Source organism: Oncorhynchus nerka, linkage group LG2 (genome assembly GCF_034236695.1).
Source record: "Oncorhynchus nerka isolate Pitt River linkage group LG2, Oner_Uvic_2.0, whole genome shotgun sequence".
Classification (NCBI taxonomy): Eukaryota; Metazoa; Chordata; class Actinopteri; order Salmoniformes; family Salmonidae; genus Oncorhynchus; species Oncorhynchus nerka.
The window spans coordinates 73,144,858-73,169,759 of record NC_088397.1 but is presented as its reverse complement, the minus strand read 5'-3'; the positions used below and the strand labels follow the sequence as shown (position 1 = coordinate 73,169,759).

Here is a 24,902-nt window from a genome sequence, read left to right as displayed (position 1 = left end):
TGTTTAAAGGTCTTACTCACATCAGCTGTCGAGAGCGTGATCACACAGTCGTCTGGAACAGCTGGTGCTCTCATGCATGTTTCAGTGTTATTTGCCTCGAAGCGAGCATAGAAATAGTTTAGCTCATCTGGTGGGCTTGTGTCACTGGGCAACTCTCGGCTGTGCTTCCCTTTGTAGTCTGTAATAGTTTGCAAGCCCTGCCCCATCTGACGAGCGTCGGAGCCGGTGTAGTACAATTCGATCTTAGTCCTGTATTGACACTTTGCCTGTTGGGCGGGATTTCTTATAAGCTTCCAGGTTAGAGTCCTGCTCCTTGAATTGGCAGCTCTAGCCTTTAGCTCAGTGCGGATGTTGCCTGTAATCCATGGCTTCTGGTTATCCACCACAGCGGAGATAGCTCAAATCAAATCTAAACAATAACCTCTCCCTCTAATTTTATTTGTCGCTTGCGCCGAATACAACAGGTGTAGATCTTAGTGAAATGCTTACTTACAAGCCCTTAACCATCAATTCAGTTGATTTCACAACAAAGTATCAATTTAGCCAGTGAAATTTTAAAAAGTTTTGTATGTGGCTATGACAACCAGCTCAATGTGCTGTCTGTCTCATTCAGACACATTCACTTTATATTGGACGGTGGAGATCGCAATTCAATATTGAAAAGGTCAGAGAGACAGACAGCAAGGTTTATACAATTCTCTCGCTGTTGAAAACCAAATGTTAGTCCAAAAGAAATGGGAGATAAAGTCTAGATGCTTTTTATAGTGGAGATCAAATTTATACATTTTCTGGCAGGGTTGATGAGACAGTGGATTGCGCAGTCAGATGGAACAGAGTAAATAGGCATTTCAGCATCATAGATTTAGTTGGTGGTAACTTGTGAAATAGACACCTGTCGCGATCGTAAGGAAAGACGGACCAAGGCGCAGCCCCCCCAAAGGTGAGGACTCAACCTGAAACCAAATGGGGAGGGTGGTGGAGTGACTAGTGTCGGTGGTGGCTCCGGTGCGGGTCGTAGCCCCCGCCCTGACCACAGATCTGGTCTGGGTTGGACGCCGTGCCTGGACTGGGCCCCGGCGCAGAGGAAGGCTCAGGCTCAGGCCTTGGAGCTGGACTGGGCACCGGTGCAGAGGAAGGCTCCAGGACATCGTGACTGGACTGGGCACCGGCGCAGAGGAAGGCTCCGGCCTTGGAGCTGGACTGGGCACTGGCGCAGAGGAAGGCTCCTGCCCGGGAGCGGGACTGGACACCGTGCCTGGACTGGGCACCGGCGCAGATGAAGGCTCCTGCCATGGAGCTGGACTTGACACCGTGCCTGGACTGGGCACCGGCGTAAAGGAAGGCTCCTGCCCGGGAGCGGGACTGGATGCCGTGCCTGGACTGGGAATTGGAGCAGAGGAAGGCTCCTGCCTTGGAGCGGGACTGGACGCTGTACTTGGACTGGGCACCGGCACAGAGGAAGACTCCTGCCATGGAGCGGGGCTGGACGCCGTGCCTGAACTGGGCACTGGCGCAGAGGAAGTCTCCTGCTGGGAGCTGGCACAGGACGCACCAGACTGGGGAGGTGCACTGGAGGTCTGGTGCGTGGAGCCGGCACAGGTGACAGACACTTCAGGGAGAGTGCGGGGAGCTGGCACAGGACGTACTGGACTGGGGAGGAGCACTGGAAGCCAGATGCGTGAAGCCGGCACAGACTTCACCAGACCGCTGACAGGCTCTTCAGGTCGAATGTTGAGCAGAACACACTTGACCAACATCTCTCTCATCTCTCTCCCAACTTCTCAATCGCCTCCCTGACGGTCTCTGGCTCTTCAGGGTGAGTACGTGGAGCTTGCACAGATGGCACTGGACTGATGACCCGCTCTTCCACTCTCCGCTGCTCCACCGACCACCCCTCGTGCCCCCCCCCCACCCCCCAAAAAAACAATCTTGGGGTTTCTGAGGCCACGGTCCCCGGCGTCGTCGCTGCCCTTCCACCTTCCTTGGTGTCTCCTTCCAAGGAAGGGTCTCACATCTGGACATGATTTCCTCCCATGTCCAAAACTCCTTAACCTCCATAACATGCTGCTTGGTCCTGCGTTGGTGGGATATTCTCTCACAATCGTGAGGAAAGACGGGCCAAGGCGCAGTGTGATTTGAGTTCCACATAATTTATTTAAGTGAATCTTCTAAACAAAACAATAAACTAACACCGACCGTGAACAAACGTAGTGCTACATGCACTCACTCAAAACAATATCCCACAAAGCAGGTGGGAGAAAGGGTTTCCTAAATATGATCCCCAATTTGAGGCAATGATTACCAGCTGCCTCTAATTGGGAAACATACAACCCAGCCACATAGAAAATCAATGACTAAACACCCCCATCGTAACGCTCTGAACCGAGGGCTCTCTATGGTCATGGTCATGTTGACAACACCGGCTGGAATACGGTTTTAACCAATCAGCATCCACCCGTTGTATAAGGATCAATAATTCTGTGTCAATTTGTGTCGGTATACATGTGTGTATGTATGTGGGTTTGTGCTGTGTGTTTGTGTTTGTGTGTGTGTGTGTGTGTACAGTGCATTCGGAAAGTATTTAATGACAAAGCGAAAACGGGGTTAATTTTTGTGTGTGAAAATTTACTTAAAAAACAAAACTGAAATACCTTATTTACGTAGGTATTCAGCCTTTGCTATGAGACTCGAAATTGAGCTCAGGTGCGTCCTGTTTCCATTGATCATCCTTGAGCTGTTTCTACAACTTGACTGGAGTCCACTTTTGGTAAATTCAATTGATTGGACATTATTTGGAAAGGCACACTCCTGTCTATATAAGGTCCCACAGTTGACAGTGTATGTCAGAGCAAAAATCAAGCCATGAGGTCGATGGAATTGTCCGTAGAGCTCTGAGACAGGATGTTGAGGCACAGATCTGGGGAAGGGTACCAAAACAATTCTGCAGCATTGTAGGTCCCCAATAACACAGTGGCCTCCATCATTCTTAAATGGAAGAAGTTTGGAACCACCAACACTCTCCTAGAGCTTGCCACCCGTCCAAACTGAGAAATCGGGGGAGAAGTGCCTTGGTCACGGAGGTGACCAAGAACCCGATGGTCACTCTGACAGAGCTCCGGAGTTCCTCTCTGAAGATGGGAGAACCTTGCAGAAGGACAACCATCTCTGCAGCACTCTACCAATCAGGCCTTTATGATAGAGTAGCCAGACGGAAGCCACTCCTCAGTAAAAGGCACATGACAGCCCGCTTGGAGTTGACGAAAGGCACGTAAAGGACTCTCAGATCATGAGAAACAAGATTCTCTGGTCTGATGAAACCAAGATTGAACTATTTGGCCTGAATGCCAAGCGTCACGTATGGGGGAAACCTGGCACCATCCTTACGGTGAAGGTTGGATTTATCATCATTATTAATATTGATTCATCAATAAAATGTGTTTTTGCAAGTTAAAATCAAATGTATTTGTCACATACACATGGTTAGCAGATGTTAATGCGAGTGTAGCGAAATGTTTGTGCTTCTAGTTCCGACAATGCAGTATTAACCAATGAGTAATCTAACCTAACAATTCCAAAACTACTACCTTATACACACACAAGTGTAAAGGGATAAAGAATATGTACATAAAGATATATGAATGAGTGATGTTACAGAAGGGCATAGGTAAGATGCAGTAGATGGTATCGAGTACAGTATATACATATACATATGAGATGAGTAGTGTAGGGTATGTAAACAAAGTGGCATAGTTAAAGTGGCTAGTGATACATGTATTACATAAAGATGCAGTAGATGATATAGAGTACAGTATATACATATGAGATGAGTAATGTAGGGTATGTAAACATTATATTAAGTAGCATTGTTTAAAGTGGCTAGTGATATATTTTACATAATTTCCCATCAATTCCCATTGTTAAAGTGGCTGGAGTTGAGTCAGTGTGTTGGCAGCAGCCACTCAATGTTAGTGGTGGCTGTTTAACAATCTGATGGCCTTGAGATAGAAGCTGTTTTTCAGTCTCCCGGTCCCTGCTTTGATGCACCTGTACTGACCTCGCCTTCTGGATGATAGCGGGGTGAACAGGCAGTGGCTCGGGTGGTTGTTGTCCGTGATGATCTTTATGGCCTTCCTGTGACATCGGATGGTGTAGGTGTCCTGGAGGGCAGGTAGTTTGCCCCCGGTGATGCGTTGTGCAGACCTCACTACCCTCTGGAGAGCCTTACGGTTGTGGGCGGAGCAGTTGCTGTACCAGGCGGTGATACAGCCCGACAGGATACTCTCGATTGTGCACCTGTAGAAGTTTGTGAGTGCTTTTGGTGACAGGCCGAATTTCTTCAGCCTCCTGAGGTTGAAGAGGCGCTGCTGCACCTTCTTCGCGACACTGTCTGTGTTGGTGGACCAATTCGGTTTGTCCGTGATGTGTACGCCGAGGAACTTAAAACTTACTACCCTCTCCACTACTGTCCCATCTATGTGGATAGGGGGTTGCTCCCTCTGCTGTTTCCTGAAGTCCACAATCATCTCCTTTGTTTTGTTGACGTTGAGTGTGAAGTTATTTTCCTGACACCACACTCCGAGGGCCCTCACCTCCTCCCTGTAGGCTGTCTCGTTTTTGTTGGTAATCAAGCCTACCACTGTAGTGTCGTCCGCAAACTTGATGATTGAGTTGGAGGCGTGTTACCTACCCTCACCACCTGGGGGTGGCCCGTCAGGAAGTCCAGTACCCAGTTCCACAGGGCGGGGTGAGCTTGATGACGAGTTTGGAGGGTACTATGGTGTTAAATGCTGAGCTGTAGTCGATGAACAGCATTCTCACATAGGTATTCCTCAGATGGGTTAGGGCAGTGTGCAGTGTGGTTGAGATTGCATCGTCTGTGGACCTATTTGGGCGGTAAGCAAATTGGAGTGGGTCTAGGGTGTCAGGTAGGGTGGAGGTGATATGATCCTTGACTAGTCTCTCAAAGCACTTCATGATGACGGAAGTGAGTGCTACCGGGCGGTAGTCGTTAAGCTCAGTTACCTTAGCTTTCTTGGGAACAGGGACAATGGTTGCCCTCTTGAAGCATGTGGGAACAGCAGACTGGGATAAGGATTGATTGAATATGTCCGTAAACACACCAGCCAGCTGGTCTTCGCATGCTCTGAGGACGCGGCTGGGGATGCCGTCTGGGCCGGCAGCCTTGCGTTTAAATGTTTTCCTCACGTCGGCTGCAACGTCGGTCATGTTTCCGGTCACCTTTCCCTGGTTAAAAGCAGTGGTTCGCGCTTTCAGTTTCACGCGAATGCTGCCATCAATCCACGGTTTCTGGTTTGGGAATGTTTTAATCGTTGCTATGGGAATGACATCATCAATGCACTTTCTAATGAACTTGCTCACCGAATCAGCGTATTCGTCAATGTAGTTGTTGGACGCAATGCGGAACATATCCCAGTCCGCGTGATCGAAGCAGTCTTGAAGTGTAGAATCAGATTGGTCGGACCAGTGTTGAACAGTCCTGAGCGCAGGAGCTTCTTGTTTTAGTATCTGTCTGTAGGCAGGGAGCAACAAAATGGAGTCGTGGTCAGCTTTTCCGAAAGGAGGGTGGGGGAGGGCGTCGCAATGATCCAAGGTTTTACCAGCCCTGGTTGCGCAATCGATATATTGATACAATTTAGGGAGTCTTGTTTTCAGATTAGCCTTGTTAAAATCCCCAGCTACAATGAATGCAGCCTCAGGATATGTGGTTTCCAGTTTGCAAAGAGTCAAATAAAGTTAGCTCAGGGCCATCGATGTGTCTGCTTGGGGGGGAATATACACGGCTGTGATTATAATCGAAGAGAATTCCCTTGGTAGATAATGAGGACGACATTTTATTTATGTGGAATAAGTCAGATGAACAGAAGGACTTGAGTTCCTGTATGTTGTTGTGATCACACCACGTCTCGTTAATCATAAGGCATACGGCCCCGCCCTTCTTTTTACCAGAAAGATGTTTGTTTCTGTCAGTGCGATGCGTGAAGAAACCAGCTGGCTGCACCGATTCCGTTAGCGTCTCTCGAGTGAGCCATGTTTCCGTGAAGCAAAGAACCTTAGTCTCTGATGTCCCTCTGGAATGATACCCTTGCTCGGATTTCATCAACCTTGTTGTCAAGAGACTGGACATTGGCGAGTAGTATGTTAGGGAGTGGTGCGCGATGTGCCTGTCTCCGGAGCCTGACCAGAAGACCGCTACGTTTCCCTCTTTTACGACGTCTTTGTTTTGGGTCGCAGGCTGGGATCCATTCCGTTGTCCTGGGTGGAAGGCAGAACACAGGATCCGCTTCGGGAAAGTCATATTCCTGGTCGTACTGATGGTGAGTTGACGTTGCTCTTATATTCAGTAGTTCTTCCCGACTGTATGTAATGAAACCTAAGATTACCTGGGGTACCAATGTAAGAAATAACATGGTGGTGCTATCATCATGCTGTGGGGATGTTTTTCAGAGGCAGGCACTGGGAGACTAGTCAGGATCGAGGGAAAGATGAACGGAGTAACGTACAGAGAGATCCTTGATGAAAACCTGCTCCAGAGCGCCCAGGACAATTTTTAAAACCGGTTTTTGCTTTATCATTATGGGGTATTGTGTGTAGATTGACACTGCCTGATATAGAAATCCTGGATGGCAGTGAGGTCGGCCCTAGTGATGTACTGTTCGCTCCGCCCTCTTTAGCGCTTGGAGGTCAAGGGTGGTGCATTTGCCATACCAGTCAAGAGGCTCTCGACGGTGCAGCTGTATAACTTTTTGAGGATCCAATGTCCCATGACAAATCTTTTCAGCCTCCTGAGGGGGAAGAGGGGGTGTTGTGCCTTTTCCTCGACTTTGTGTCTGTGTGTGTGAATCATGTTACGTCCTTATTGATGCGGACGCCAAGGAACTTAAAGCTCTTGATCTGCTCCACTACAGCCCAGTCGATGTGGATGAGGATGTGTTTTCCCCTGACATTAAGGGAGAGGTTTTGTCATGGCACCACACTGTCAAGTCTCTGACCTCCTCCCTGTAGGTTGTCTCATCGCCGTCGGTAATCGGGCCTACAGGTCTACCACGTCTTACTGTAAACCCTTTCATCAAACCCAGTTTCAAGCTACAACCTGTTGGAGGCAGGGAGGGAGGTGGAAGAGTAGGGAAGAAGGGAGGTGGAAGGGTAAGGAGGAAGGCAGGTGGAAGGATAGGGAGGGAGGGAGATGGAAAGGAAATGGAAGGGTAGGGAGTAGGCCTGGGCGGTATACCATGTACCGTATGCCGGGATATTTGGATATAGCCACGGGATGGTTTTTCAATAGCTTCATTACCATTGAAACTATTTCTTTGAAGTTTTTAAATAAATTATCATATTTGTAGCTACTATTTAGGTAAATACCTGCAATTACGTTAGGAGATGAAGAAGATCGTGTTCTTCATTTCACATGTCACATCATTTTTTATTATGAAGCTACCGATAGTCCCCAGTCACGTGGTGTTTGTTTACAAGCACAAAATTATGAGAGAACGGAGCCTTGTGAGTCACATGCTGTTGTGCAGCACACGTCAGGTGATCTACACTGAGTGTACAATATATTAAGCACACCTGCTCTTTCCACATACCAGATGAATCCATGTGAAAGCTATGATCCCTTATTGATGTCACTTGTTAAATCAACTTCAATTAGTGTAGATGAAGGTGAGGAGATAGGTTAAAGAATATTTTTTTAAGCCCTGAGACATGGATTGTGTGCCATTCAAGGTGTTCCTAACCTTTTGGTATTCTCAGTGTAGTTGAAGTATGGAATTCACAACTAAGTGTTTTCCAGCTGGATATATTATAACTATTAAGTGAACTGACTAAAATGTCATAAATGCTTTGCTTTGCAGTTGTGCATTTGGGTTTGCTAATAGTAGCTAGTTAGCTAAGTGGGTTAGCATCTTCCAAAATCAAGCTTCACTTGGTAATAGCATCTAATATTGTGGGTATAATTGTTTTAATTGTTTAACCTTTATTTAACTAGGCAAGTCAGTTAATTAAGAACTAATTATTATTTACAATGACGGCCTACCAAAAGGCATCCTGCAGGGACGGGGCTGGGATTAAAAATAAAAATATAGGACATAACACACATCATGACAAGAGACACCACAACACTACATGAAGAGAGACCTAAGACAACAACATAGCATGGCAGCAACACATGACAACACAACATGGCAGCAGCACATGGTAGCAGCACAAAACATGGTACAAACATTATTGGGCACAGACAACAGCATAAAGGCAAGAAATTAGAGACAACACTATGTCACGCGAAGCAGCCACTGCTTAACTGTCAGTAAGAGTGTCCATGATTGAGTCTTCGAATGAAGAGATGGAGATAAAACTGTCCAGTATTTCTTTTTTTTCTGGGGGGGTTCTTTTTACCCCTTATATATTTTGTGATATCCAATTGGTAGTTACAGTCTTGTCCCATCGCTGCAACTCCCGTACGGACTTGGGAGAGGCGAAGGTCGAGAGCCATGCGTCCTCCGAAACACGACCTTGCCAAGCTGCACTCCTTGAAACACTGCTCGCTTAACCCAGAAGCCAGCCTCACCAATGTGTCGGCGGAAACACCGTACAGCTGGCAAAGTTGGCGTGCATGCGCCCGGCCCCCACAAGGAGTCGCCAGAGTAAGATGGGACAAGGATATCCTTATCCTTGATATCCTCCTAACCCGGACAACGCTTGGCCAATTGTGCGCCGCCTCATGGGTCAAACCCGGATCTGTAGTGACGCCTCTAGCACTGCGATTTAGTGCCTTCGGCCACTCCAAAGGCCCCAAAACTGTGGAGTTTGAGTGTTTTTGCAGCTCATTTCAGTCACTAGATGCAGCGAACTGAAAATACGAGCGACTCAGGGATGTGTGTGCTTTGGGGACCTTTAACAGAATGTGACTGGCAGATGTTTTTGGGGGGTTTAAGTTTAAGGAGATTCTTTAGCACCTTAGACTCAGTGACTGCCTGCAGGGAGAAACTTTGTAGCGGGCAGGGGAAAAAGGGGGAGGAGCATCGGGGCTAGTCGCATTAGAAGGGGTGGGAGATGAGGAAACTTCAGACAGGCAATGAGGCTAAAGAGCTCAGCCATGTGCTCCTTGTCAGAAACAACCACAGCTGTGAGGAAGAGGGTTTATTCTCCAGATCTTGAACCGTTTCCCAGGATGTATTGGAGTTAGACCAACAGAGAAAGAACTGCTCCTTAACCTCTCTAGGGTACGTGGGTCCCACCTCGTACGTTAGTGTCCCACCCATAATTAAAATTCCTCAAACATACAAGTATTTTACACCATTTTAAAGATACACTTGTTGTAAATCCAGCCACAATGTCCGATTTCAAAAAGACTTTACAACGAAAGCACACCAAACGATTATGTTAGGTCAGAGCCATGTCACAGAAAAACACAGCCATTTTTCCAGCCAAAGAGAGGAGTCACAAAAAGCAGAAAGAGAGATAAAATGAATCACTAACCTTTGATGATCTTCATCAGATGACACTCATAGGACTTCATGTTACACATTACATGTATGTTTTGTTCGGTAAAGTTCCTATTTATATCCAAAAATCTGAGTTTACGTTGACGTTATGTTCAGTAGTTCCAAAACATCCGGTGATTTTGCAGAGAGCCACATCAATTTACAGAAATACTCATAATAAACATTGCTAAAAGATACAACTGTTAAGCATGGAATTTTAGATCCACTTCTCCTTAAAACTTCTTATGGCTGCAAGGGCAGTATTGAGTAGCTTGGATGAAAGGTGCCCAGAGTAAACGGCCTGCTCCTCAGTCCCAGTTGCTAATATATGAATATTATTATTAGTATTGGATAGAAAACACCCTGAAGTTTCCAAAATGGTTTGAATGATGTCTGTGAGTATAACAGAACTCATATGGCAGGTAAAAACCTGAGAAGGAATCCAAACAGGAAGTGGGAAATCTGAGGTTAGTCGATTTTCAGCCCCTATTGAATACACAGTGGGATATTGATAAAGTTGTACTTCCTATGGCTTCCACTAGATGTCAACCGTCTTTAGAAACTTGAATGAGGCTTCTACTGTGTTGTGGAGCCGGATGGGAGCTCTTTGAGTCAGTGGTCTGGCAGAGAGCCAGGTCCTGGTCACGCGCATTTCACATGATAGCGACCTGCTTTCCATGGCTTCTCTACAGACAGGAATTCTCCAGTTGGAACTTTATTGAAGATGAATGATAACAACATCCTAAAGATTGATTCTATACTTAGTTTGACAAGTTTCTTCGACCTGTAATATAACTTTTTTAAGTTTTTGTCCGACGTTCGTATGGACCTGCACGAGCGTTTGGATTTGTGTACTAAACGCGCTAACAAAAGTAGCTACTTGGACATAAATAATGGACATTATCGAACAAATCAAGCATTCATTGTGGAACTAGGATTCCTGGCAGTGCATTCTGATGAAGATTGTCAAATGTAAGGGAATATCTATAATGTGATTTCTGATTTCTGTTGACTCCAACATGGCGGATAATTTTATTTATTTTCTGAGCGCCGTCTCAGATTATTGCATGGTTTGCTTTTTCCGTAAAGTTTTTTTGAAATCAGACACAGCGGTTGCATTAAGGAGAGGTATATCTATATGTTCATGTCTAACAATTGTATTTATCGACATTTATAATGAGTATTTCTGTAGAATGATGTGGCTCTGCAATTTCACCGGATGTTTTTGGAACTAGTGAACGTAACGCGCCAATGTATACTGAGATTTTTTTATATAAATATGAACTTTATCAAACAAAACATACATGTATTGTGTAACATGAAGTCCTATGAGTGTCATCTGATGAAGATCATCAAAGGTTAGTGATTAATTTTATCTCTATTTGTGCTTTTTGTGACTCCTCTCTTTGGCTGGAAAAATGGCAGAATTTTTCTGTTTAGTTGGTGGTGACCTAACATAATCGTTTGTGGTGCTTTCGCTGTAAAGCCTATTTGAAATCGGACACTGTGGTGGGATTAACAACAAGATTACCTTTCAAATGGTATAAGATACATGTATGTTTGAGGAATTTTAATTTTGAGAATTCTGTTGTTTTGAACTTTGGCGCCCTGCACTTTCACTGGCTGTTGTCATATCGATCCCGTTAACGGGATTGCAGCCCTAAGAAGTTTAATGCAACCGCTGTGTCAGATTTTAAAAAACTTTACGGAAAAAGCAAACCATGCAATAATCTGAGTACAGTGCTCAGACAACAAATCAAGCCAAACAGATATCCGCTATTTTGGAGTCAACACAAGTCAGAAATAGCATTATAAATATTCACTTACCTTTGATGATCTTCATCGGAATGCACTCCCAGGAATCCCAGTTCAAAAATAAATGTTTGTTTAGTTCGATAAAGTCCATCAGTTATGTCCAAATACCTCCTTGTTGTTCGCGCCTTGAGTTCACAAATCCAAATTCATGATGGGCGATCACTAGGTGCAGACGAAAAGTCAAAAAGTTCCGTTACAGTCCGTAGAAACATGTCAAACGAAGTATAGAATCAGTCTTTAGGATGTTTTTAACATAAATCTTCAATAATGTTCCAACCCGGAAAATTCCTTTGTCTGTAGAATTGCAATGGAATGCAAGCTAACTATCACGTGAATGAGCGTGGCCAGCTCGTGGCTCCCTGGCAGACCTCTGACTCATTCAGCTCTCATTCGCCCCCACTTCACAGTAGACACATCAAACAAGGTTCTAAAGACTGTTGACATCTAGTGGAAGCCTTAGGAAGTTCAATAAGACCCCATAGACACTGTATTCGATAGGCCAAGAGTTGAAAAACTACAAACCTCAGATTTCCCACTTCCTGGTTGGATTTTTCTCAGGTGTTTGCCTGCCATATGAGTTTTGTTATCCTCACAGACATCATTCAAACAGTTTTATAAACTTCAGAGTGTTTTCTATCTAAATCTACGTATATGCATATTTTAGCTGTTATGGCTGAGTAGCAGGCAGTTTAATTTGGGCACGCTTTTCATCCAAAATTCCAAATGCTGCCCCCTACCCTAGAGAAGTTAAAGTAACTAACTTTGGCCTTCCGGATTGCCTGAATGCACTTTCTCATTTGCCTGAATGAGAGCCAATCAGCCTATACATGTGTCGACCCTTTCGCCAAATGGAATTCTTGAGGTGGAGTAATTCTGCTCTGAGCAGCCATTACAAACACAGGCTGTGAAAAGGTCATTAGCCTTTCTGGGTGTTTGGAGTCATGCCTTGTGGGATTGGTAATAATCTGAGAAAGATTTAGGGAGTCCCATTGCTTTACAACTTGGTCAGGTGGTTTAAGCATGTCCCAGTTGGAGGGAGGGAGGTGGAAGGTTATGGAGGGAGGGAGGGTATGGATGGATGGAGGGAGGTGGAAGGTTATGGAGGGAGGGAGGGTATGGATGGATGGAGGGAGGTGGAAGGGTATGGAGTGAGAGAGGTGGAAGGGTAGAAAACACAATGACTTGGGGGTAAAACAAAGGCTTCATTACTAAGCAGTCTATGCAATACACCACACACACACACCATTAGATTTGCAGACATAAAAACATCTAACCTCATTTACCCAGACTCCCATTCAACACAGTTTGTATTGTCTCCAGCTCCATCATTCCCCGTCCAGGGTTTTCCCAATGGGTATCCGGGGTATCCCATGAGAGCTGAATCCTCCCAGCCCTCTCTAACTGACGATCCCCATGGCCACAGCCTCATGGGCCTGGATGACCAGGTAAGATTGACCCCTCACCGCTCCATTGTAGTTTTCACATTCTCGTGACGAACCGAGCTGCACTGTAACCGCTGGTTACTCCTCACCTCGCAATGTGTGTAATATCCTCTCTGAGTCCTTGCTAATCTTGCTCTCGCTCTTTATCTTTCTCTTTCTCGCTCTCTTTCTCTCTCCCCATCTCTGCAGGTTCACACCTATATGAATACTGTTACTGTGGATGGGGAACTCTCCAGTCGACACTGTGTACACTCTCTACCTGAGGTGCGGCCCACCTCCTTCAATGAGTCAACCCGAGGAGCCATCCCTGTCGGGGGCCAAGGAGGTGGGAAGGCCAGCATGCACTGCTGCCCACTGGAGGAACAACGCAAGGAACCCCAGGTATTTCTCCAGCCCTCCTCTCAGGTCAAATTCATGCTGGGACCCACCCCTGCACAGCGCCACCTGCTAGAGAGGGAGAGGCACGGGGGCCACAATCCCCATCTCATGCTGCCTGTAGAGGGCACCACAGGCTCAGAGGCAGAGGGGGATGAGCCTCCTCTGCACTTGTGCAACTCCCACTCCTACCACCACCCTCACTATCACCATGTGATGCACCGGCACCCTGGCCATGAGCACCAGGAGGGCTGCCAGGGCAGCCAGCTCACCTATGAGAACATCAACGGCCTGAGAGGGGGGCGCCGGATGAGACTCAGCCCCAGCAGCGTGTCCCAGTCTGTGGGCTCCAGCAGCAGCAGTAGCACCACCGGAGACAGTCACGCACAATCACACCCACACCCCCTCCAACCGCACCCCCACGGCCCATCCTCTCTGCCACCTCTGGGGTACCCCTGTGAGCGGGGCGTAGGGATGGGCGGAGGTCACCGGCGGACAGCTTTGCTCAACTACGAGAACCTGCCGTCGCTGCCACCGGTGTGGGAGTACCGCGCCCTGCATAGAGACGAGGAGCAGGATGAGGATGACGAGGAACAGGATGAGGAGGAGTACGACGAAGAGGAAGAGGATTTTGACGAGTACGAGTTTTCAGAGGGTCCTGGGACACCCAACGGGTACCACCAGGACGGGCTGGGGAGGGGGGGGATCCACCGTGACGCCCTGCAGAACTATGTCAACACAGAGCAGGTCCAGCCCAGCCGGCTGCGACATGCCTGCCCCCCTCACCTCCAGACCTGCCACCCCCAGTCGGACCGTGGCGGACGAATATTCAGCTTTGATTTCCGTAGGCGGCCGGGAGGAGGGTTTGGTCGGGGAGAGGGCTGTGAACACGGTCATATGACCCCATCGAGGCAGCTCAACTATATCCAGGTGGACCTCAATGCAGAACTGCCATGCCAGGCCCTCGGTGGGGGTGGAGGGGAAGCCCAATCTCAGCACCAGCCACTACAGCCACAGCACCAGCGCCTGCCACCCCTCAAATGTGGCCCCCAGCAGGCCCCACGGCGCAGTGAGTTCTACGCTGTGATCGACCTGAAGAAGACAGCAGCCATGTCCAACTTGCAGAAAGCCCTCCCCCGGGACGATGGGACGTCGAGAAAGACTCGCCACAACAGCACAGACCTGCCTCTGTAGACGCAGTGAGGAGGAGGAGACAGAAAAATGAAGGGAGGGAGAAGAGAGAGAAACAGGCTTGGTTGGACAGACTGGTATAAGTAACTCAGCAGCACACTGAACCCCTCACTCTCATCCAGCCATCTGACTGTCCTTTTCTGTCCTGTTCTGTCCTGACCTGACCAGTTGGATCATATACAGGTACCTAATTAGAAAACTAATTGAAACCTATCCGTACATATTCCACTTGATGGACCGAGATTGGTTTGAAGTTGCAATATTATTATGGGTCACTTTCTGACTGATGAGATGCTGTCTGAGTTAACAGCAGAAACCCTGGTCGTGATCTGCTGGGTTTATAGTTAAAGCCTTTAGCTGCCATTGTTTTTTGGTCCTCATTCCATTATCATTCAGTGTTGTTGTTTTATTTATTTTACGTCCCTGTTTACGAACATGGACTACTATCGAGTACAGGTTTACTAGTCCACATTGTTAAATTGACAGAACATTTTCTGATATGAAAAATAGTTTATTATTCCCTCAATTGTATTCTAATAATGTGCGTTCTTCACCTCACAAGCACTTCTTTTGGCCCAGTGACTGATAGAAAGGACAGATGATGATATATATTTATAACTATCTGCCTTCAGGAATTAGTACAGATCAGTACAGTTTGCACATAATCCTTTGGAATTGTAAAATCGTACATCCTATCGAGTATTATATTTTGAGTCTAAAAAAGACCTCACAGCAGATTTCTTTTTTTTGATGTATCAATTTTCTCTCTCCTCAAGATTAAATATACATTTTTCACGTTGAAATTGTATTTCAAATGGAAATAATAGTTGTCCTTCATACAATGATAGCGTGTTGATAGATGTTCAGCATCCTCTACTGCCCCCCTACACACAGATTATTGAATTGACCTCTGACCACATATCATTCCCACTTGAATAAGGAATCCATATCTAATTCCTAAACTATGCTTACCTTTGCACTTTTTACCTTCGGGGTCAGACACTGGCCACTGATGTCCCCCACAGTTCAGAATCCCTCTGCTCTGGAGTAACAGTAAAGTTGTGCTTTGACAAACTCCTTAGAGATGGTGATGTCATCACACATGCCCAAACTATGTATGGATGTTGTTGTTTTTGCAACATTATAGAGACCAATAGCAACTGGAATTTTTCAGAGCAGAATTTGATAATGGCTTGATAATAACCTCACATAAAAAAAATAGGTCTTCTTGTTTACTATTTTAGTAAGTATCAGATTGGTAACTGAGGGTCTGAGGGGAATATAGCACTATGTGTAATGTTAGCTATTTATGGAAAGTCTATCAGTGAACATTTGACTGAGGATATTATTTTATTTATTCATTCATCGAGATGTCTATATTGTGATTGTTTTGCAAAAAGATGTGACGACCAGTTTTTCATAATCCAGTCAGTTGGTGATTTGGAGACCAAAGTATCACCAGTCATCAGCAGACTGTCTGTGACACCATTGTAATACCATTGTTATGCCTGTAATTAATAACAATACATTCTAAAGAAGACTGTATTAACATATTAAAGTGCCAAATCTTTACTGTTACCTGTATGAACATTATGAATCAAATCAATGTTCCATTAGGATTTGTAGAAGAAAACTTGAGGGCTAAGAGGCAAGAAGGAGTTAGCCTACATGTCAAAAACAAAAGAAAAGTTGGAGTTCAAGGGCCAGTTTATTAGGTACATCTATCTAGTACCGGGCTTGACCCCCCTTTGCCTCCAGAACAGCCTGAATTCTTCTGGGAATGGAAACGTTGCTCAATTGGTATCAAGGGATTTTGCATGATGCAAAAGGAACCGGGATTTGTGGGATCAGGCGTAAAAAAATAATAACTCCTCAATTTTCCAGTGTGCCCACCGGGGACGCTTCTTCTTGTTTTTTCTTCTTGTTTTTAGCTGATAGGGGTGGAACCCGGTTTGGTCATCTGCTGCAATGGCTCATCTGTGACAAGGGCCGATGAGTTGTGCGTTCCAAGATGCCGTTCTGAACACCACTGTTGTACTGCCCTGTTATTTGCCTATTTGTGGCCCCGCCTGTTAGCTTGCACGACTCTTGCCATTCTCCTTTAACCTCTCATCAACGAGCTGTTTTCACCCACAGGACTGCCACTGACTATAGATGTTTTTAGTTTTTCGCACCATTCTCGATAAACCTTAGACACTGTCGTGCATGAAAAGCCCAGGAGGCCGGTTGTTTCGATCATATCACACTGAAAGTTGCTTAGGTCACTCGTTTTGCCCAATTCTAACATTCAATTGAACAGTAACTAGATGCCTGTCTGCCTGCCTTGTATAGCAAGCCACGGCCACGTGACTCACTGTCTGTAGGAGCGAACCATTTTCGTGAACGGTGTGGTGTACCTAATAAACTGGCTCTGGGTGTATGTATCAAGAGTAGGAGTGCTATTCTAGGATCAGGTCTCCCCTGTCAATGTAACCGTATTCATTGTGATCTAAAACGCAGCATTCCTACTCTGTGATTCTTGATACATATGGCCACAGGGTTTAAATTGTTAACCCTGTGTACTCCTCCTCATGAATCTCTCTAGCTGATTCTTAACTGGGCAAGAAAGACACATTTCACCTCATAGGCTAGGTTATACATCGACAGCCATATTAGAGTGAGACAAAGGATTGGTTGGATCTATCCAGTCATCACAACTCTGCTGGTTTTATGCTGCTATAAACATATTGAGACAGTATGTAAGCTATTTGTCACAGAAGTTCAGACCGTAAGAAGAGGTCGGGGTGGTAGTGGCTGTGCAGGATTGTACACCATATTGTTTAGTATGTGGAACTACCATTATCTTATTCTTCACTCAAGATCACTGCATATGGGCTACCGGTATGGAAAGAAATGTGTTTTTAATTCAAGGAAGTTGTAATTTCTCATTTCCATTTCTTATTTCTCCTCATTGGTGTGATAATCATCCTACCAAACCTTGTTTTCATTACGATCTGGCTGTCTAATCTGAAGTAATGTGGCTGAACGTGCAGCACAGGCCTAGCAACTATAATCCACATAACTGTATTTCATCTGATGGAAAAAGATATGTAGGTCTACTCACTGTGGGCATTTTTCAGACAGGGATATATCCATTTGTACACATCTTTTCATGATACATTTTAAAGGGTGTTTACATTTCGCAATAATGGTTTAATAGAGTTGTATTGATTGAGATGAGGTTTATTCAGTCCAATGTGTGTGAGGTTTGAGGTGTGTTGTTGATGGATCTGCAGGTCTGTTGTACTTGATCCCTATTTTTATGTGAATCGACATTGTAACTAAGACCTTCCTCTGTCAGGCCCCCTGTTGGTAATAATACAGCTTTATTGTATACATGCTTAAATTAGAATGTGGAAAAATGCATGTTTCTGTTTTCTTGATTGTCTTATATACAGCAGATGTGCGCTTATTTTACACCTGACTTAACTGTGCCATAAGGGACTGTTGCCAAGCTTTCTGCTAGATGTGTGTGGGTGGCTCTTGAATGTTGAAGCCTTTTAAAGGGCCAGGTTAGGTATCAGGAGGCGTATGGCCAAGATATCTGTGTACTGTATTTGACTGTTGATCTAGGCCCATTCATTAGTCAGTCATTGTTATCAATTTGGTACACAGGAATAGTACCTTAAGATGTGGAAGTGTACCCTACACTAAAGTCATACTGTATCTTGTTATATCAATGTTGTCACATTGATGTACCTTCAAAATGAGAGAAAAGATTAAGGATTGGCCAGTAGTGCTAAGCTTTTAGTCGACATTTCGGGTTTATGTTAAGTTTTTAATTAACAACATAGGCTCAATTATTTTAATTCCATTTCGTAAATATTTTTTCTTGCTCTTACCAGAGAAAGATGCCAAAGCGAGAGGTTTCAATGTCGCCAAAATATGTCCAACATAAGCCCAATTCCTTTCTATGGCCTTATTTAGGACTTAAGCTTGTCGCCTGCCTTACGGGTTTTGGGACAACGACACCCATTGTTAGTGCGGAGACTTCATTACGTATTGATCTCTGGCTCAACTTGGGGTTTGTCTTCAGAGATCAAGTATGAACTGTGGTTCAAGCCTGTGGGACCGGCAGAATTAGAAGGAAGGGAAAGACAGAAGTTCATAGAACGCTTCACAAATGAGGGAACAGTTGTTTAGGTATCTACCCGACCGACAATTAATCGAATCAATTGATAGTTGTTATTCATCAGTCTTAAAAGTGTGCCTTATCTACTTTGAAGAACTACTAGGCTGCTAGCCTAAATAGGATGACTCTTTGGGGAGCACAGAGATAGATGGATAGATGGCTGGCTGGCTGGCTGGCTGCTAATGTGATGACGATTTGGGATTAAATAATAAATCATAAAAAATGATAAACTGGGTGGTTTGAGCCCTGAATGCTGATTGGCTGACAGCCATGGTATACCACGGGTATGACAAAACACTTATTTTTACTGCTCTAATTCCGTTGGTAACAGTTTATAATAGCAATAAGGCACCTTGGGGGTTTGTGATATATGGCCAATATACCACGGCTAATGGCTGTGTCCAGGCACTCCACGTTGCGACGCGCTTAAGAACAGCCCTTAGCCATGGTATATTGGCCATATACCACATCCACTATATTTATTGCTTAAATATACACTACTGAAATATTTGATTAAGGATGGTGCATTGAAAAGTGGTAAATAGTCATGGGCAGTCACTACCATCATTTGGGTTTTAATAATGAAATAATAAAGTCATCGTACTAAAAACAAATATGGAATATACTCTACCAAAATATGTTATTTAAAGATGCACTATGCAGAAATTGCACTGGCATTTCCTGGTTGCTAATATTCTAATAGTTTTCCTAATTTCAGTTTATGTATAAATCGCTGTGAAATATATTTTCCAAAAACAAAAATATTGTATTTTCAGCTGTTTGAAGCTGGTGTACAAAACCGAAAGTAAAAGACGCATAACTAAATTTAAGAATGATTTGAAAAAAAAAACGATTTACTGCTTCTTAGACTTGCTTTCAATGACAATGACAGACCACAGCTTAATAAGTGATAGTAATAGGCAGTCACTGCCATCAATTGTTGTTTTCTGTGTTTTTACAGCATTCAACCCACATTAATGTTTTTTAAAAATCGAAAACCGTGATTATTTTCTCAAACCGAAACCAAACCGACCTCAAAAAGCACTAATCACTCAGCACTACTGGCCAGTAACACATAAAGACCTTTATGAGCTATGTACAGCATATACACCAGAGGAGCCTGGTGGGAGGAGGACGGGCTCATTGTAATGACTGGAATGGAATTAATGGAACGTATCAAACATGGAAACCACATGACTGACTCCATTCCATTGATTCCATTTCAACCATTGCAATGAGCCCATCCTTCTATAGCTCCTTCCACCAGCCTCCTCTGATATACACACGTATAAACTACAACTTAGTGGCTAATATGTGTGTCTTAAAATAAAGTTTTACCATAATTTAATTCAAACAACAGGTTTTTGCCCTCTTTTCTGTAAATTCATTACAACTGCCTGACGGACAGATCGCCATCAAGTGGTGTTTCTTGCCACAATGATGGGGATTATGGGAAAATAGGTAATTTTCCTTCCACAGCCCCTCGAAATGCCACTCTAGGTCCGTACTGCACTTAGTGCCATAATGTTACCAAGGTACTAACAAAGTAGCCCCAAATCCAAGAAATGTTACAGTGACTTGGTACTGTATTTTCTAAATGGTTTTGTTTATTTATTTATTTACTATTGAATGCATGTGTGATATCCACTGGTGGGTGACGATGATATTGACAGGAGTCCGTTATTTTCATCCAGTCACATGCTAAGCTAACACTCTTCTATTCCAATAAGACCAGATCAATGGAAACCTGTTGAACCTGTATGTTCATGGTGATAATAATATGTATGAAATGGAATTTGTGCTGATTGGTTGATAGACATTTTGGGTGGGCCAAACTAATTGACTGTGATGTACACTAATATTGACTGAGTGCCAAATGTCCTTGAGTACTATGACTTTGACCAAAGGTCAGGGACACACCTTGCTGAGACTCACCAGGAACTCTATAGGACTCTCCTTGAGAGACACCCTCTGGTCTTGGTTTTACCTGCGGTATGAATGTAATAAGCAAAGAGAGACTCTGTATAGATGAAGGGAAACTATACTTAATGTTTCTATCCTTGCTGAAAACAGAAAAGTGAGTGTTCAAAAGTTTTCTCAACTTAAAAATTTGCTATGCGAGTTTCTTCTTCGTATATATTTGCATTTCTTGTAAGTATGTGTCTCTCGGTATGTACATAATATATATGGGTATGATGCAGTGAAGGTCTTCTCTTGTCTTCATTGGAGCTACTCTAACTAAGCTATTTTTGCTACATCTGTTGAAATGTGGAAAGATGAAACTCATAGCATCTCATTATATTTGGGGAATGCAAAATGTCATATACCATCACTCTGCGAGAAGATGACCTGTATAATACAGGATGTTATCTGTACCCGTCCTGTCCCTGTCCCAATACAAAACTAAACAGGCATGCCATTTGGTGAGAATTATGGTATATAAACCATTGAAGAGTGTGACTTGTACGAAAAATATGTATGTGACTAAATGTAATGTCAACATTAAAATTAAACTGTAAAGAACATAGTCATCAAAATAACATTTGAATCCGAAGCAGTTTATTTTTTTACACTGAATCATTCCATTGGAGGAAATGATCAATAGCTGCCTGTACCTGTTCAAATTGCCCTCAGTAAGATTGTAGTATTTACATTTCAATGGAATATTACTTCATAATAATCTTGTTTTACAAAGAACCTGAAATTCAACATTACATACATTTTAGACTGCTTTTGGCAGGTGAAATATTGTTTACTACCTTACTTTGAGCATGCACTTTGTGTCTGCCTGTGTAACACGTTTTATCATTTTTTTGTACAGAGAGCATGGTCTTGTAAGTACTAGAGATGTTGATCCAGCTGTAAATATGCTTTATATAGTTGTCTTGCTGTGTTGATATGTCTGTCTTGTTTCATGGCTAATGATCCATTGTATCAAAAAGAGGAATCTCACAAATAAAGAAGAGCTTTTATTGTTTTTACTCTGTTTGGTGTAGGTAATATAAGATGCTAGAGGAAAGGTTCCAACTGATCTTAGGATCCATAGTTCATGTTTGTAGTGTTAACAGAAGAACCCATCCTGTGTAACAGAAGCTAACATTGTGAATGTTATTGAGCATAGACATCCTATAGGCCAGTGTTCTTGAGGTGACACTAGTTTGGTCACTGCTATTTTGAAGCAGACCCCCAAGGAGGAAAGATTGTAGAAGTAGCTTACCAGTCCCTGATCAGAGTATATGAGCGGAGTGTGCCCAATTTGAATGGAACGTGGAGCAAGATTCCAAAAGGCTAGATTGTCGGCGTTCTCGCCCGCTCACTTCAGGAGGTCAGGGCATGCCTGCCTCAGCATTTTTTAAATTGTATCTTTATTTAACTAGGCAAGTCAGTTAAGAACAAATTCTTATTTCCAATGACGACCTAGGAACAGTGGGTTAACTGCCTTGTTCAGGGGCAGAACGACAGATTTTGACCTTGTCGGCTTGGGGATTCGATCTTGCAACCGTTACTAGTCCAACGCTCTAACCACTAGGCTACCTGCCGCCCAATTTGCAGTCTACTTGTGTGTTGCTAATAGCCCCTTGCTTTAGCTACTGTCATGCAGTTCGCTAAATATTTTCATAAAGAAACTGATAAAACACACAGGTGCTAAATCAATGTGACCTACAAAGATGAGGACCAAGAGCAAGAGATGGAGTGCGGTGATGTAGTGTCCACTGTTATGTGTAAGGCTTGGATACCACCTGCTTGTATACTCTAAAAATTAGGGGTTCAACAAGGGTTCTTCTAAGAGCCTCAAAGTTCTTCAAAGAACCTTAGGGTTCTTGGAACTGAAAATTGCCCCCAAAAGTTTCTTCCAAGCACCCCATAGGAGGTGGGGTTCATCGAGGTTGGGTGTTTTTGCAGGAACCTAACTGCCCAACTGAAACATTTGGATTTTAATTTGAAAGGACAGCAGGTGCAGGCACTTAATTGGAAAATGTTAAGATCTCCTCAATTTAAGGTAAGGTTTGTACTTTGTATTATATAAATGGATATTGTTTTATGATGATACCATATATCTTTTCATATTTGTGCATATCATTCTAAAACAAAATGGACACCACAATTCAATGGATATCAATCAACAAAGAGCTAAGAATATGTAGGCTATAAGAATATTTTGAAGTCTAGCTGTATTGGGTGCAGGTGACCTGATCTGCTCACTTTTGTTTGTGGGTCTGTAGGTGTACAGATGAGGAGGCATACAAAGGTATGTCTTATTGGTTTTGGTATGTTATGCAGAGCACATTTACCATCCTCCTCCCTTACCTCTTCAATGAATATCCCATAGGTCTCTACATTATGGACAAGGTATGGGTGTGAAAACTGTTTTTTTTTCATTCACATTTACCACAAAGACCAAGGTACAGTTGAAGTTGGAAGTTTACATACACCTTAGCCAAGTACATTTAAACTCAGTTTTTCACAATTCCTGACATTTATTCCTAGTCAAAAAAAAAAGCCCTATTTTATGTAAATTAGGATCACCACTTTATTTTAAGAATATGAAATGTCAGAATAATAGTAGAGATAATGATATATTTCAACTTTTATTTCTTTCATCACAATCCTCAGTGGGTCAGTTTACATACACACTCAGTATTTGGTAGCATTGCCTTTGTATTGTTTAATTTGGGTCAAATATTTCAGGTAGCCTTCCACAAGCTTCTCACAATAAGTTGGGTGAATTTTGGCCCATTCCTCCTGACAGAGCTGGTGTAACTGAGACAGGTTTGTAGGCCTCCTTGCTCGCACACACTTTTTCAGTTCTGCCCACACATTTTCTATAGGATTGAGGTCAGGGCTTTGTGATGGCCACTCCAATAGCTTGACTTTGTTGACCTTAAGCCATTTTGCCACATCTTTGGAAGTACGCTTGGGGTCTGTATGCATTGCCCATTTGGAAGACCCATTTGCGACCAAGCTTCAACTTCCTGATTGATGTCTTGAGATGTTGCTTCAATATATCCACATAATTTTCCTACCTCATGATGCCATCTATTTTGTGAAGTGCACCAGTCCCTCCTGCAGCAAAACACCCACACAACATGATGCTTCCACCCCTGTGCTTCACGGTTGGGATGGTGTTCTTCAGATTGCAAGCATCCCCTTTTTCCTCCAAACATAATGATGGTCATTATGGCCAAACAGTTCTGTTTTTGTTTCATCAGACCAGAGGACATTTCTCCAAAAAGTATGATCTTATTTCCCATGTGCAGTTGCAAACCATAGTCTGGCTTTTTTATGGCGGTTTTGGAGCAGTGGCTTCTTCCTTGCTGAGCAGCCTTTAAGGTTATGTTGATATAGGACTCATTATACTGTGGATATATATACTTTTGTACCTGTTTCTTCCAGCATCTTCACAAGGTCCTTTGCTGTTGTTCTGGGATTGATTTGCACTTTTCGCACTGAAGTACATTCATCTCTAGGAGACAGACCGCGTCTCCTTCCTGAGCGGTATGACAGCTGCGTGTTCCCATGGTGTTTATACTTGTGTACTATTGTTTGTACAGATGAATGTGGTACCTTCAGGCATTTGGAAATTGCTCCCAAGGATGAACCAGACTTGTGGAGGTATAAAAAAATGTCTGAGGTCTTGGCTGATTTCTTTTGATTTTCCCATGATGTTAAGCAAAGAGGCACTGAGTTTGAAGGTAGGCCTTGAAATACATCCACAGGTACACTTCTAATTTACTCAAATTATGTCAATTAGCCTATCAGAAGCTTCTAAAGCCATGACATTTTCTGGAATTTTCCAAGCAGTTTAAAGGCACAGTCGACTTGGTGTATGTAAACTTCTGACCCACTGGAATTGTGATACAGTGAATTATAAGTGAAATAATCTGTCTGTAAACAATTGTTGGAAAGATGACTTGTGTCATGCACACAGTAGATGTCCTAAACAACTTGCCAAAACTATAGTTTGTTATCAAGAAATTTGTGGAGTGTTTGAAAAACGTGTTTTAATGACTCCAACATAACTATGTAAACTTCTGACTTCAACTATATGAACACCCCCCTATCCACATCGATGGAACAGTAGTGGAGAGGGTAGCAAGTTTTAAGTTCCTCGGCATACACATCACAGACAAACTGAATTGGTCCACTCACACTGACAGCGTCGTGAAGAAGGCGCAGCAGCGCCTCTTCAACCTCAGGAGGCTGAAGAAATTCGGCTTGTCACCAAAAGCACTCACAAACTTCTACAGATGCACAATCGAGAGCATCCTGGCGGGCTGTATCACCGCCTGGTACGGCAACTGCTCCGCCCTCAACCGTAAGGCTCTCCAGAGGGTAGTGAGGTCTGCACAACGCATCACCGGGGGCAAACTACCTGCCCTCCAGGACACCTACACCACCCGATGTTAC

General features: G+C 43.9%; 1 protein-coding gene across 3 annotated transcripts in view; it reads left to right on the top strand.

Moving 5' to 3' along the window:
- The window catches only part of LOC115141992 (fibroblast growth factor receptor substrate 2-like), a 60,966-nt gene extending 39,495 nt beyond the window's left edge, over positions 1-21,471 (top strand). For all 3 annotated transcript variants that reach the window (XM_065002423.1, XM_029681445.2, XM_065002418.1), the window contains 2 exons: positions 12,636-12,760; positions 12,947-21,471. In XM_065002423.1, coding sequence (XP_064858495.1) covers positions 12,636-12,760; positions 12,947-14,326 — 1,505 coding nt within the window. In that variant the 3' untranslated portion in view covers positions 14,327-21,471. The remainder of the gene's footprint in view (positions 1-12,635; positions 12,761-12,946) is intronic.
- The last annotated feature ends 3,431 nt before the right edge of the window (positions 21,472-24,902 follow it).